This window comes from Theropithecus gelada, chromosome 7a (assembly GCF_003255815.1).
Source record: "Theropithecus gelada isolate Dixy chromosome 7a, Tgel_1.0, whole genome shotgun sequence".
Lineage (NCBI taxonomy): Eukaryota > Metazoa > Chordata > Mammalia > Primates > Cercopithecidae > Theropithecus > Theropithecus gelada.
In genome coordinates this window covers 42,904,671-42,920,852 of record NC_037674.1, presented here as the reverse complement: position 1 = coordinate 42,920,852, position 16,182 = coordinate 42,904,671, and the positions used below count along the sequence as shown (strand labels likewise).

Genomic DNA, 16,182 nt, shown 5'->3' with positions numbered 1-16,182 from the left:
ACTTCTTTATACTTATGGTATTTTCAATCATTGGTAATACTATTGCTCTTTTTAAAATTCAGAGAAATCAGGCACACATTCTTAATAACTAAGGAGATCCTTTGTTCCAAAAGAAGGAAATCTGTATACTTGAAACCATGCCCCTGTTGTATAATCAGTCATGCTTTATAAAATAAGGAGTTATTTTCAGACATTTCTCATATCACCAGAAGATATTCATGCTCAGATAGGTTATTTTGATACAACTGGGCAAAATGGTTAGTATTAATGTAACTAATTCACAATTCCTAGCATTCATACTGTGTTACTATGGCTGGTGCCAAATCTTTTAAAGGATAAGAGACATCATTAAATGAATAAACAAATGAATAAATCAATGAATGATTGACCAAAGCCTGCTGTTAGAGGGAAAACTTTTGTTAAGGTGGATCTACTATACTGAAACCAGAAACCTAGAAACTTGGGGACGACTTGCAATAAATTTGTGGTAGGGCTTCAGTTTCTTCTTGTTCTTTTACATAATAGAAAGTAAGTAAAGAACTCTGGGTCTCAACAAAATCCTAGAATACAAACTGTGTATTCAAGTTGGCCTAAGTTGAAGAATTTGGCACACAACTTGGTCCCTTCTAAGAGGGACCAATATTATTTCCATTTACCTTATGACCTCTATACTATATTACTATTAAGAATGTTAGTCTAGTGTTATAGGAATTCAGTAGAATGATCACTGAAGGGTTGGAGAGCTGAAAAACGTTCACTTGTAGAACAATGATTCCAAAGAGAAATCTTCAGTTTACTTACTGCAGACTCATTTAGGGGAAGAATTTCTTATTAAAAGCAAAGATTCCTGGGCCCCAACTCAGACCTGTCCAAACTTCTGAGGACAGGGCCTGGTAATCTGCATTATTGAAGGCTCCAGGAGATATTCATGTGCACTGAAGTTTGAGAACCACTAGAATTGGGGCCCAGTAACATATACGTTAAATAAGCACTCCAGGTTAATCTTTTGTACTCTTAACACTTAAAAACTACTGATCCAGAGTATAACACTTTAGGACCTTTTTGAAATTAGTACTTCGGGTTTTAATTTTTATAACACTAGATTGAACTACTTTAAAAATCTTGTTAAGACTAATTCTTTGTTCTCACAAATACTTTCCACCTATAAATATCAAATTTCATTTCCAAGAACTCTGCCTGTTTCACAGATGTGAAAAACAGGTCTCCTTATAATTCAGTATATTTTCATTTCAAGAGTCAGTTTCATTCTCTGAGAATTCTGAAGACTATAAGCATGATTTCAACCCGTGCTTTAGTGCTGGTTGAAGCAATCATCTTAATTTCAGACAAACACATATGTGTGTCCATCTACTATTGGAAGGAAAAAATTAAGACTTTGGAATAAGTAGAAGAGATTACTGAGTATCTTTTCACTGAAATGCTGGAACCTCTGAAGATTATCTGACCTACAGTCCTACAATACTCTGTGCATCTTTGTTTTGTTTTGCTTTTTTAGAGACAAGGTCTCATTCTGTTGATCACGTTGGAGTGCAGTGGCACCATCATAGCTCACTGCACCCTTGAATGCCTGGGCTAAAGTGATCCTCCTGCCTTATCCTTCCAAGTAGCTGAAACTACTGGAATAGCACCATCACATCTGGTTTTTTTTTTTTTTTTTTTAATGTAGAGACTAGGTCTTGCTATATTGTCCAGGCTAGTCTTGAACTCCTGGCTTCAACCAATCTTCCTGCCTTGGGCTAGCAAGGTTTTGGGATTATGGGTGTGAGCCACTGTGCTAGGCTGCATCTTTGTTTTTAACTGTCCATTTTATAATTCCATAAAGATTAAGGTTCATTTATAGAAATCTGATAAGAATGTCACTAATTCTTGTTTCTACACATGCAAATTTAAATTCTTACATGTGGAAGGACAAGTCCCTGAAAAGGCAGTTTTGCATCCATTTGCAAATTTATTTAAATACTCTCAATTTATAAATGTGTTTATTTGGATTGTCCTTTGAATTTACTGTAACATCTTGCTAGTTCCCTCAATTAATAAGTTAATAAAGTCTTTGACATGTGTTCATTTTATATTTACATAAGAGTCATAACTTTACTTTTGAAAAAATCATCCTTTAACAGTTTTGGAGTTCCCACTGAGATGAGCAAAAGGGTCACCTGAAATCATCAGAAATGATGTATCTCACAGGAAGCCAAGCCCAGGCATGATTTTTCTTGGCCCCCACAGGTTAATTTAAAGCTTCTTGTTTTTCTAATTTTAATTTTACTCTCTATTAATTTGTTTATCTTTTTCATTCATTTATGAATGGCAAGTTATTCCCTGTTGGCAGCTGCCATGATTGGGAATTTGGTGATCTCTGGAAATGATCTAATGTCTTATAGAGAGCATAGTTTGTTAGTTTTTGTCCATCTGTCTATTTTGAGCTCAAATTAGGAATTTCTTGTTCACAAGGAAGGAGAACAACTCTTTGATATCTGGACTGGTAAGCTTTTTGTGTTTTTATTTTCTCTTTCTTTTTTTTTCTTTTTCTTTCTTTTCTTTTTTTTTTTTTAAGACACTCTGTAGCCCAGGCTAGAGTACAGTGGCATGATCTCAGTTCACTGCAACCTCTGCCTCTAGGGCTCAAGCCATCCTCTCGCCTCAGCCTTTTGAGTAGCTGGGACTACAAGTTCACCACCATGCCCAGCTCACTTTTGTATTTTTTGTTGGGGTTGGGGTTTTGCCATGTTGCCCAGGCTGGTCTCGAACTCCCGGACTCCAGCAATCTGTCTACGTTGGTAGCCTCCCAAAATGCTGGGATTAGAGGCATGAGCCACTGCGTCTGGCCACTGTGTTTATTCTCTATTTATCTGTGGCTGAAATGGTAGAATTGAGGATATACACTCTATCCATATGTCTTTGTATCCATAATTCAGAAAGTTCCTTATCTCACATTGTGAGTGTAGAATGTTTTCCTGTCTCCAGATGGCGTTAATAAATTAGATCATAAAGGCTCTTAAAGGAATTCTGTTCTGATTGGCTTGTAGAGATAAATAAGTGCTTATATAAATTGAATATTCATAAAATTACCAAATATAAAGAGATGAAACTTGTAATGCTTTGAATGTGCTCCCTGGACATCCCAAATTCAGAAAATCTCATTGAGTCTCTACTTTTCATGGCAATATAGTAATTTACATAGTTTCGATGCTGTTCTCTTTGTACTAAGATATAATTAGAAAAATCACTATTGAGCCGGGCGCGGTGGCTCAAGCCTGTAATCCCAGCTCTTTGGGAGGCCGAGACGGGCGGATCACAAGGTCAGGAGATCGAGACCATCCTGGCTAACCCGGTGAAACCCCGTCTCTACTAAAAAATACAAAAAACTAGCCGGGTGAGGTGGTGGGCGCCTGTAGTCCCAGCTACTCGGGAGGCTGAGGCAGGAGAATGGCGTGAGCCCGGGAGGCGGAGCTTGCAGTGAGCTGAGGTCCGGCCACTGTACTCCAGCCTGGGCGACAGAGCAAGACTCCGTCTCAAAAAAAAAAAAAAAAAAAAGAAAAATCACTATTGAGCCAACGCCTTGCCTAGAATTTTATATTTGAGAATAATGTTTATTTAATCAGGTATAACAAGTCACTTTTTCTTTTTTTTTTGAGACGGAGTCTCTCTCTGTTGCCCAGACTGGAGTGCAGTGTCATGATCATGGCTCATTGCACCTCTGCCTCCTGGGTTCAAGCAATTCTCGTGCTTCAGCCTCCCGAGTAGCTGGGATTACAGGTGCCCACCATCACACCTGGCTAATTTTTGTATTTTTAGTAGAGATGAGGTTTTGCCATGTTGGCCAGGCTGCTTTCGAACTCCTGACCTCAGGTGATCAGCTCGCCTTGGCCTCCCAAAGTGCTGGGATTACAGGCAGAACCACTGTGCCCGGCCGACGAGTCACTTTTACAGAATCAAGGTTGATGCGTGATAGAGCCAATGCTTACAAAGTCCTCCCAGAAAAACTAGCCTGGTATATGGCTTACATGATTTTCAGCCTTTTAAGTGGTAAGGAAGGTTACATGCTATAGCCCCAAGAACTTTAAGATATTTGGAGGACTTCTAGAAGAGAGAAATTTACCCAAATGTATAGGACCTGCAGTTGAAATCTGATGAACAGAGTTTCTTGGGCTTGATTTCCTAGCCTTGGGATAGCAAATAATAGGGGATTTTATTCAGGCTGAGATTCCCTACAAAAACTTCCAACAAAGCAAATTTAAGGTAGTTTATATGGTAATGAACATTTTTGCTCCACCTATGTAAATTATCAGGCCAAACCTACTGAGACCAGCCTTATTCTGCGACTTTTTGGTTTTTGAGATTGTTTTGGTCAAAAGGGGAGAAGATTATAATATATATTTTTTAAGTTTTAGAATAAGCAAATGGGATCACTGGATACCCTTTTAATAGAGTCCTGAAATCTCCAGTGAATATCTGAGCCTAGTCTTTGATTAGGCTACTTACAACACTGTAGATATTGAGGTTACTTTATAAATAACTGATCATAATGCAAATAATTCTTATCTATAGACATGAAAACAAATTCTGTCTGGTGAAGGGGAATTCTCCTCATGGGAAATCCAATTTTGCATTTATTTGCAAATTTATTTCAATATTCCTGATCTACAAATGTGTCCATTCTTTGGATTCTCTTTGAACTGGTTGTTAACTGATGAATTAAATAAAAATCTTTGACCTGTGTTCATTTTATGTTTGTATGACAGTCGTGATTTTAGCTGTTTTTGAAAGTTATCCTTTAACACCATTGTTTTATTAAATCCTCATCATGTTTAATAAAACACCAGGTTTTATTAAATCCACTCTTACTTTCCTGTTGAATAGATTAAGAATTAGAAGTTCATTCATTCTGTCATTCATTTAACTAATAAAGTGCCTATTATGTGTCAAGAACTATTCTGTGGGCTGGGGATGCAGTGGCGAACCAGAAAGACCTCATGGAGCCTCTAGTGGTGAAGAAGATATTAAATAGATTTAAAATAAATATATATATATATATTTTTTTTTCTTTTATTTATTTATTTATTTATTTATTTTTTATTATTATTATACTTTAAGTTCTAGGGTACATGTGCATAACGTGCAGGTTTGTTACATATGTATACTTAAAAAAATAAAATAAAATAAAATAAATATATTATGATAAACTGTGATAATCTCTGAAGGAAAAGGACAGGTGCTTGAGGAAGTGACCCTTACTGGCAGAGGAAAAGGCACTTGTGAAGGCCTGATCTGCAAATGTGCTTGGCCTGATAAAGATTAGAGAGAAGGCTTAGGTGGCTAAGTATAAAGACAGCTGAGTGAGATGAGAAATGGAGATGTAGGTGAGGGCCAGATCAAGTACACCTTGTTCATAGAGTTCAGAGTTTATTCTAAGACAGAGAGCAATTTGCCTCAGGTCACAGAGCCAAGCTGAAATTTGGTCTATGTAATGTAAAACTTGTATTCTTAACCATTTGGAGGGGTGGGGTGAAGCTTTCTTTTTTGGATTTAGCCAGGTATTCAAGAAAAAGTAGGAAAGTTTAAAGTTCATTTTTCAAAATGATTCTCTCTTCGGCATGTTATTAGTCTTTCACCTCATTCTGGACCTGTGTAGATCTGGGGTGAGGCTTAAACAACATTTAAGGGCATTAGAAACACCTAAAAAAATATAGACACTGTATTTATATTTCTGTGACTTGTGGCTTCCTGACATTCATAGTATCTTGCACAATACCAGACATATTGCAAGTACTCAATAAATATATGTCGATTAATTTATTAATCCCTAATATTATGGTAGGCCATGTGTTCTCATGAAGATAATTTAGAAATGAAAATGTGATTTTTTTTCTGGATGAAGTTGCCAAAATTCTAGATTTACCTTTATTTTGTGGCAACTTTTTATTGTCTCTATTGCTAAAGCATAGTAGAGAGAGAGATAGACAGACAGACAGAAGGATATATCGATCCATTCATTCATTCATTCACTATTTCATTCATCCTAATTTGGTTCAGGAAGAATATAAGATGGTATTAAAGCAAGAAATGGGAACACTCTGCTGGTGTTATTTAGTATTCCCAGGAAGTAAATATTACATAAGCTAACTAGAAAGCATATGTCACAAAGATTGCTGAACAATGGTTTATAACTATTAAAGTTGTGAGCTTAACAAATCCAGAGACTTATAATAATCTCAGGTTATCTACCACCAGCAGACAGAGGATGCAGTAGCTAGAAGCTGGAGAACTTTGGATTTCCAGGTGGCAGAATAACCTTTGGGAACCAGCTTTGGGTCCTAAATATTCCAGACCAATGGGCAGAAAGTGAGATAAGAAGTAATTAAAGACCATCTCACTAAGTCATATTTGAGATAGGAAAGGGATCCACTTAGGCATTCTTTAACACTTTGGTCAATTAAATTAAATACCAGAGATGGTTACACTTAGGACATTCAGTATTTGGTCACTTGTTTGCTTATTCTTTCATTTTCTTATTCACTCAACCTACACTTAGTATCTACAAAATGCTGGATATGGTTCTAGGTACTAGAGATACTGAGATAAAGATGAAATCCTTTGCTTAAAAACAAAATCCACTGGTTTCACAAGACTAGAGTTTAGACTAAAACATGCATAGTTTAAACACTAATTACATTAATTCTGGCTTCATATTTCCTTATAATAGGATATTGAAATAAATTTTTAAAATGCTGCCAGAATAATAATATATCAGAAATGATCTGCTCAGAAACTTAATAAATTCTAATGCTATCACATAAACACAATGATCATTTTACTAGGTAATAACACCATCTATATTTAATATAATCAATATTAAATCCATAGAATGATGAATTTTAAAGGTGGAAGGGACTCTAGTGATTGTCTTGTCCAACTTTTTGATTTACAGAGCAGGAAACTCAGACCAGAGTGAGGACCTGACTTGTCTGAGGTCACCCAGGAGAATCAGTAGGTGAGCCAGAGTCCAAATTCAGGCCTCCGATCCTACCTTAATGCTCTTTCTCTTAAGTTCCTAAACGCATAAAATGGCTATCGAATCACTAACCTTTGCGGGCATCTGCTTGTAAGACTGGTACAGGAGTGAAATAGGGATCTGTGCGATGAGAAGACGGCAGAACCGTGAGGTTGGATACGGTAGACCCTTTGATTAACTTTGGAACATTTACCTAGATAATCAAAAATTTGTTTCAGCAAACATTTCTGCCTTCACAGTGAACACAGTGAATAAAGTTATGAATAGTTGCATTAAGTTTTAATAAAGTAGCAATATGAGCTCCAATTTTATTGCTCATGAATGCTCTGTGCTATTGTCTACTACTGTCAGGAGTTTGTGTAATTTAAAATAGCTAATTAAATCCAATTAACATGTTGTGGTTTCCACTATATAAAGTCAACATAGTAGTTAATAAAAGAACTATTAAGATTTTGTTCAATTTTAATGACTACAATATAAAAATGCTAAATCTTGACAGAGGAGGTTTTGAATACAGCAAAGTTTTGTACCAAAAAATTTCCCAGGAAATAAATGTTAGAGTGTTAATGTTAAAAAAAAACCTGGAAGAATTAAAAGATAAACATATCAATCAATATTAATCCTGAGTAGATTTTTTTGCAGATCTCAGAGATGGTTACAAGGACACAATATCTGGATTAGTTATAGAAGATAATTACTTTTCCTAAAGTCATAAAATGTTTTTATTACAGTTACGAAATATGAATTGTTTCTATTAAATGGTTTCTAGATTTTAAAGATTACATATATTGCATATAAATCACATTTGATTGTATAGTCCAACTACACTATTTTTACCTTTATTATAGGAGTTTATGAATTACCTGGGTTCTCTCAGCAGGGAAGATGCAACTGTTTGGTATTTATAGACTGAATTTTCAAGCCATTTTCCAAACATTAATTAATTTGCATAACTTCCAAGGGAACTAGGTAACAGTTTGCTATTTAACTAATAAAGAACTTAAGACATAAAGATTAGATTTGTTTCAGGCCATACAGTATACTAGATACGCACAGATTATTCAATTCTGAAATTAATCTGATTTTACATTAGTAAAATTTGCCATTGGACTCGGTGGCACAATACCTTATTGCCATTAAGGTCATAGTGACTTTAAGGAAAAACAAAGGGAAAGCTTCATCGAGACCAGGGGGAGAAAATCACTTTACAAAATAAGTATCTATTAGCTGAGAAATGTCTGGATAAAGGGTTAGGGCCCCCACTGCCAGGATGTGGTAACACCATGAATATCAAACACTTTGATGATGTTTGATAAATAAATATAAATAGTATTTTGAATAGGAAAGAATAGACTGTTAGTGCAATCTGTGTCTCCCCAGGTGAGTCAGAAGGGGAAAGGGAGGTGCTACCAGCCTCCCCTTAATGAGAGTGTGGGACTCATAAGATTTATTTATTATGAGACTTTGGTCTTCCTGATCCACCTTGGTTTCTTGCCCTCACACTCAGCTCTCCTCTCCCCACCTCATCTCCAAACATGAGTAGCTTCCAGGATCTCCTCCTAATCAGAGAGGCTGAGATACCCAATGCACTATGCTCTAGAAGGCATGTACGTAGCTGAGGATATTCAATATCAAAAGTAGCAGGGTCTCCACTTGTCTGATTGATATAGGGGTCAGTGAGACAAAGGTAAATCGGAGGAGGAGAGAAAGATTCAACTTAAATAAACCTGTCAAGCACTGTGATGATGTAAAATATAGGCTTGGCAGTTTCAGGACACAGAGCATAATTTATCTGGATTTTCTGAAAGCCTTTGACAAAGAACACCTGACAACCTGCTCTGGCAAGCTAAAGCAGCAGGATCCAACATAAAACACAATATAAAGGATGACACAAAGGAGAGGAGAGTAGGCAGGTGATGTTCAGACTCTGTCAGGCAATCAGCACATTCATAACACTGCTTTAATTCTTTCAATTGCATCAGTCTAAACAATGTAAAAACCAGATCGAAGAACTACGCTGAAAAGGCAGTGAGGTGACTGTGTGTGTAGTGTGTGTGTGTGCACACGTGTGTGTATGTGTGTGTGGGTATGTGTTGGGAAATGGAAGGTAGTGTTTTCGTTGACAGAAATAAATCCCTCAGATAGCGTCAGATAGGAAACATCTGCCCACTGTGCTGTCCTGTTCCATGGTAAGCATAACCACTGCTGCGTATGCTTGGTTGGAGGGTGAAGGAATGAAACGACCTTCAGCATTTACTGAGCACTTACTATATAACACTAACTTTAACACGATGAGCATTAAATTTCATGAGCAATGGAAAAGCTAAGGGCTGTAGGAGTATAGAAGAGGGAGTAATTAACTCTGCCTGCTTGTATTGCAGAAGGCTTTGCAGCGACTCTCAGCCCTGGCTGTATGTTAGAATCACTCAGGGAGCTTTTAAAAATACTGCTGCCTGGGCCCCAACCCTGGGCAATTAACTCAGAATAGGTGGGCTGAGGCCTGGGTCTCAGTATTTCTAGAAAGCTCCCCAGGTGATTCTGATGCACAGCCAAAGTTAAGATGTACTGCAGTAAGTGATATTTAAATTGCATCTTAAAGAAAGAACTAAATTATATCAGGTGGAGAAGAGGATGCAGTTATAGGTAGAAAAAGTGGTAGCAATGGTGCAAAATAGCATATTTCATGCATAAAGATTTCACTGATGAGGAGGAGCTCTATGTGACTGGAGTATAGGGTATGGGTATGAGGAGGGTAGGATGAGGGAATGAGACTGGAAAGGTAGACTGAAACTGATGGAAATTAAAGAAACCAGCTTTATGAATGTGCTGATAGCCTGAAAGGATTCAAATATCATCTGCTGTGGCTGCTTCTTTTTGTCATGCTTTTTATTATATTTTATTCTGCAACCATACTTTGTAGTTTGTATAATATGATATAATATAAATCATATTATAAATAGAACAATGTCCCTTCTAGCTAGTTTTTCATTATTATTTCCTCAACTGGAATTCGGAACTTTATCACTTGATGTTAAATCTTCTATAATAGCTTAAAAAATTTTTTTTGAGACAGGGTCTTACTCTGCCACCCAGGCTGGAGTTCAGTGGCATGATCAAAGCTTATTGCAGCCTTCACCTCCTGAGCTCAGGTGATCCTCCCACCTCGGCCTCCCAGGTAGCTGGGACCACAAGTGTGCACCGACACACCTGGTTACTTTTTTGTGTTTTTTTGTAGAGACAGGGTTTCACTATGTTGCCCAGGCTGGTCTTGAACTCCTGAGCTCAAGCCATCCTCCTGCCTTGGCCTCCCAAAGTGTTGGGATTACAGGTATGAACCAATGCGCGCAGCCGAAAATTTTTGAAAATGTAAAAAATATAGAAAAGCTTAAAGAAGAAAACAGCAATCATATTCCCATCAGCCAGAATTAACTACTGTTAATATTATGGCATATTTGCTTCCAGTGTTTTCAAATAGGAAAACCACTCTATTTTATTATTCTGGTCAAAATGATGTATGCCCATTATAAAGATTTCAAGCAGTGTAGAAATACAAAAGACAAAAGTTTACGAAATCAAGGCAAATATCATCAGGTGATCCATCATCCCTGACATCTTTAGAATGATTAATACATCCTTGTATAAAAATAGGACTTATGTTATTAATTTTACACAAGGAAAAAAGGCTGCATTAAATCTAACACATTATTAAACTTCAAATAAATATTTCTTTACCACAAGATTTCTCTGAATTAAAAATGATGCCTCTTCAAGGTCTGGCAAATTTTTCCTTAAAGGGCCAAATAACAAATATTTTAGGCATGAAGGCTCTGTTCAGATCTGTTGTTTTGTAGTTAAAAGCAGCAGGCAGACAATGTGTAAATAAATGGGTGAAGCTGTATGCTGCGGTCTGAATGTTAGTGTCCCCCCTAAATTCACATGTTGAAACTTAATCACCAATGTGATACTTTTAAGAGACGGGGCCTTTGGAAGGTGGTTAGATCATGAGGATGGAATCGTCATGAATGGGGTTATAAAAAGAGACCCCAGAGAGCTGCCATGTCCCCTCCATCATGTGAGGACACAGAGACAAGGCGCCATCTATTAACCAGGAAACAGGTCCTCACCAGACACCAAATTTGCCAGCAGCTTGATTTTGGACTTCTCAGCTTCCAAAACTGTGAGAAATAAATTTCTATTGTTTATAAACCACCCAGTTTATCGTATTTTTGTTGTAACAGCCAAAATGGACAAAAACTTTATTTACAAAAACAGGTGGCCCTCAAGCAGTAGTTTGTGTACCCCTGCTCTAGAGTTAAATAAAGTTGATTCTGAAAAACGTTTAGATCTATTTACCACAAGATTTCATTTTGGATACTATATCTTAGCTTCAAATGGTGAGATAATCAGAACTCTCTTGATGCCCTGATCTCCACTCCCTCACCTCCTAATATGATTGTATCATTATTTTTATATCACCCAGATTTATAATGTTCCCATTCTGTTTTGGTACCATAATTCTAAGATTGCTTAGTATCAGTTCTACATGTAAATGGGTCCAGTGCTCACAAATAGTTCATTTGTCATGGATTCTCTGCTTGAGCTCTTTGATTGATCTCTTAATTGGCTAGCTTTGGTTACCAAGCAGTTTTTCCCAACAAGTGTTCATGTGTACTTTACTAGAATTAATGCAACTTATACTTGAATTACATCTGGGGTCATTCTTTCTTTTCACCAAATTTTGTAGACATTGCACCATTTTCTTCCACAATGAGAATTATTGTGAAGTCTGACAGCCATCTGCTTTTCCACCCCGGTAGGTGATTTACTTTCTTTTCATCTGGATGTCTGAAGCATTCTTTCTCTTTGAAATCCAAATATTTACCTAAAAAATATTTGTAGAATAGTACATCCTGAGTTTCAGCTGAGTACATGGCTGTCCACTTACAGAATACATTTCCCAGCATCCCCTGTGGCTAAATGTGGACAAATGACCAAATTCCGGTCAATAAGGTGTAAGCAGAAATGATCTGTGTAACCTCTGGGTCGTGTCCACAGAGTGCTTGGCAGTACTATCATCATCCTTCCTGTGGGCTGAAATGTAGGTATGGAGAGGAGCCAGCTTCCACCTTTGGGATTAGAATGTCCTGTAACTACTGTAATGAGGAGCTGATGGAGATCAAGATGAAAGAAACCATATCTTGAACGACTGTGTGGAGCAGAGCTGTCCTGCCAGCCTTGGACTTCTCACTAGTGGACTGTTTTGAGAGTGAGAAATAAACTAATTTATTTAAGTCATTATATTTTTGGATTTCTTTGTTATAGTTTGTACCAAACTAATAGGTATATCTATTAGCTTCTAATTAACCTCCTTTGTCTTTTTCTTCTGCATTTACTGTACTTACAGTCTTTTCTCTATGTCAGTATTTTAATATTCAGCAATGTTTGTTATGTTCATTGTATTTATAGTTTATTTATGAGTTCCATAAAGTATTCTGGTATTCAATTTGTTTCCTTATATCTGCAATCTCCCTTTTTTTAATTCTGCTATTTTATCATCTCATGTTTGAGCTCGTTTTAATTAATTTATGTTCTTATTAGGTTGTAGCATAATGTGAAGAAATTGTGAGAAAATTCCTTCTGTTCCTTCATTTATGTTGTTTCTACATTAGACTTTGTCTTTTGCAGCCCATAATTCTCCCTTCCATTTCCCCTCCCTTGCTTTCATTAGCTGTGGGTGAAATACGGACTTGGAGAAAATGCAAAGACCACAGGAAATCCGTATAGTGACTATATAATTTCTTTTTTCCTTGTGCGTACTTGGGTAGCTCTGTCCAGACATTCTACTTGCTGTTATGTAGAATCTCCTCCCCCATTATTTGGTACCAGTGTGTCATCTCTCCCAGCAACATGTGAGAACTGGGCATTCTGGGGTTTTTCTACCTTTCTGTTACCTGAGGGCTTGGACAGGGGAAGCCTCTGTCGAGGTATGCAGTCCTTGTTAAAGTTTTTAGGCGCTCTTGCCTCTCTTGAGATCTTGATAAACATCATCTATCAGGGCTTGCTTACTTAGTTGAAGATAAGGCCATCCCTCCCTACCTTCAACCCCCAAGCACTCTGGAATATTTTCATAGAGTCCTGAAGACTTTACTTTTCTCAGAAAGTGTCAGACATATTATATACTTTCCAATTTCACGTTTCTTAAAAGTCTCTGTAGTCAGAAGACAGAAAAAATAAGGATGTCTGCTTGATTGTCTTCTCTCCAGATTTTGTAGTATTTTTGAGAATCTCAGTATTTTTACAATTTGCTGGTAGTACCTGGAGGGTCGGGAAAGGTTAGGATTCGAGCTATGCTGTACTTCTCTACTTCGCTCCCACATCTTCTGCTTAGTGAATTTGTGCTCAACCTGGATGATCATATTCGGCAACCCTGTCCCAATCCCCTCCCCATATTATGGAAGAGGAAAACTCAGAAACAGAAAGGAGAAATAGTCAAAGCATACAGTTTATCAATTTCAGAGGCAGAATGAAAAATGCAAGTCACTGCTTCATGGCCCAGTGGGGCTTTTTTGTTTGTTTGTTTTTTGTTTTTTACTGTACTTTCTTAGTTTCTGATGCTTTCACCAAGCACAGCTTAGGTCACCAGCTCTACCCTTATGTCCTACCACTCTGCCAGCTTTCTCAGGTCTTTCTTGGTGCCACTTAACTTAGCTACAGTAGGAGTCTCAATTCCTCTTGGTCAGGTTTAACAGCATTCTTGGAGACAGAAGAAAATTCCCTGGGGAGGCATCTATAGTAAAGGCAAGAATCTTGGGCTTGGAGCACTGGATTGGATTCCTAGCTCTGTCACCTAATTAGCAAAGTGCAGAATGTATGTTATTTAACTTCTCTGAGTCTGTTTTATCTTCTGTAAAACAGGAATCCTCTTATCTACAGTGCAAGTAATTTTTATGTAAAGGATCTGTTTCTGGAAGCATTTCATAATTCTGAACTCACATAATTCAAGACAGGCAAAGAATGGCAGGTATGGCAAAGACTGCTGGCTGACATCCAATGTACTACTCAGCCAGAAATTATACCTCCCAGACTGCCTTGCAGCTTTCTGTGGCTTTCAGACAAGGTTCTGGCCAGTGGTATAGGAACCTACTGACTCTGCTGACTGAAATAAAGACATGATGGTGGGAGGTGAGTAGCCATCTGAGATCACAAGGTGCCTGTCCAGGAGGTCAGAGCAGTCAGATGGAAAGTGTGTGTGGACCTGACATTGTAGAACTGCCAGATGAGCCACAAACTGCCATGCTCAAACTGTTAACTATGGTTGTATTTAATCTATTATTATTTTCTATATTTTCAGAACTCATATACTAAATAATACAGGACACACACACACATATAATTCACTATATATGTGTATATATATGTGTATATGTGTGTGTGTATGTATATATATGTATAAAATTCACTCAAATTTGAATTATTTCAACCTTTATGTATAAGGTCAGAATCTGGCTGGGTGCAGCAGCTCATGCCTGCAATCCCAGTGCTTTGGAAGGGTGATGTGGGAGGACTGCCTAAGGCCAGGAGTTCGAGACCAGACTAAGCAACATAGTGAGATCCAGTCTCTACAAAAAATAAAAAAAATTATCTGGGCATGCACCTGCAATCTCAGCTACTTGGGAGGCTGAGTGAGGTGAGAGGATTGCTTGAGCCCAGGAGTTTAAGGCTGCAGTGAGCTATAATTATGCCACTACATTCCAGCCTAAGTGACAGAAAGACCCAGTTTCTAAAAATAAAAATAAAGCAAGAATTTATTATTTTATATCATGATATTTTGAATTTCTAGAATCCTATTTTACATAAAATTCACCATCACTGTTCTTCCATAAGGCTATTGTGAGGAATTAATGAATTAATATATGGAGATGCATTCCATAAATTATTTTTCACACCAGGAATGTGTGAATGGGTTTTTTTTCCATGTAAACATTTTATTGAAGTACAACATTTTTTTCTTTTTCTTTTTCTTGCTTTCTTTTTTTTTTTGAAACAAGGTCTTGCTCTCTTGCCTATGCTGGAGTGCAGTGGTGTAATCACAGCTCACTGCAGCCTTGACCTCCTGGGCTCAAGCAATCCTCCTACCTCAGCCTCTTTAGTAGCTGGAACTACAGGTGCACACCACCAGGCCTGGGTAATTTTTGTATTTTGTGTAGAGATGAGGTTTCACCATGGTGTCCAGGCTAGTCTTAAACTCCTGGGCTCAGGTGATCCTCCCACCTCAGCCTTTGAAAGTGCTGGGATTACCAGTGTGAGCCACCATGCCCAGCCACAATATTCATTTTTTAAAAGGCAAAAGTGATGAATTGTAACCAAGTGACCACTGTGGGTAACTAGTATCCAGAGCAAGGAGTAGAGCATTACAGGCACCAGAAGCCCCTCTTTTGCTCCCTCCCAGTCACTACCACAACTCAAAGACAGCCAGCATTCTGAATTCTATTGCCACCTATTGTTTTTCTGTTTTCAAACTTTATATAAATAGATTATTACAGTAGGTATTCTTTTGTATCTGACTTTTTTCTTTCAAAACTGGTTGTGAGATTCACCATGTTGTTAAGTACAGCAGTATGTTCATGCCATGAACTTTTAAGTATTGATTTTAAGTCATAAATTATACATATAATCAGTAAGACTTGAGCCTCACTATCACTTTTTTGCATTTCTTATAATGTTCCTTCTAGAATATTCTTCTCCTCTAGACTCTGCTATTAAATTCTTGTCACCCTTTAACAACTAGCTTAAATGTAATCTCCTGTAGGAAATCACTTCTGATCTCTTCTTCCTCTGATTTTCTATAGTTTTTCTTTTTACTTATCTTGTTACATTTATAACATATATTGTAATTATTTGTATACTATCCTGAAGGCATTATGCAATTCAAAGCTCATCTAATTCTGTCTTATTATCTCAAGTGAATAAGAAAAAGAGCAAAGAATGTTTTAAAAAATAATCACTTAAAGCTTTCTGGGAAGGCGCAATTAAAATGGACATATTAGTAGCAAATATCTTCTATTTTGATAAGGGTAATACAATAGCAAGTATCACCTTTATGGTAATGGTGGAGCAGCTTATAAAAGACTCTCTCCTGAAGACAATAA

At 37.2% G+C, this 16,182-nt stretch overlaps 1 protein-coding gene across 7 annotated transcripts in view; it reads right to left on the bottom strand.

Moving 5' to 3' along the window:
* IQCH (IQ motif containing H) overlaps nt 1-16,182 on the bottom strand; it is a 258,516-nt gene that overhangs the window by 166,972 nt on the left and 75,362 nt on the right. For 2 of the 7 annotated variants that reach the window (XM_025390843.1, XM_025390844.1), the window contains exon 5: nt 7,106-7,226. The exons of the other annotated variants lie outside the window; for them this stretch is intronic. In XM_025390843.1, the coding sequence (XP_025246628.1) occupies nt 7,106-7,226 (121 nt within the window). The remainder of the gene's footprint in view (nt 1-7,105; nt 7,227-16,182) is intronic. 7 annotated transcript variants of the gene reach the window in all.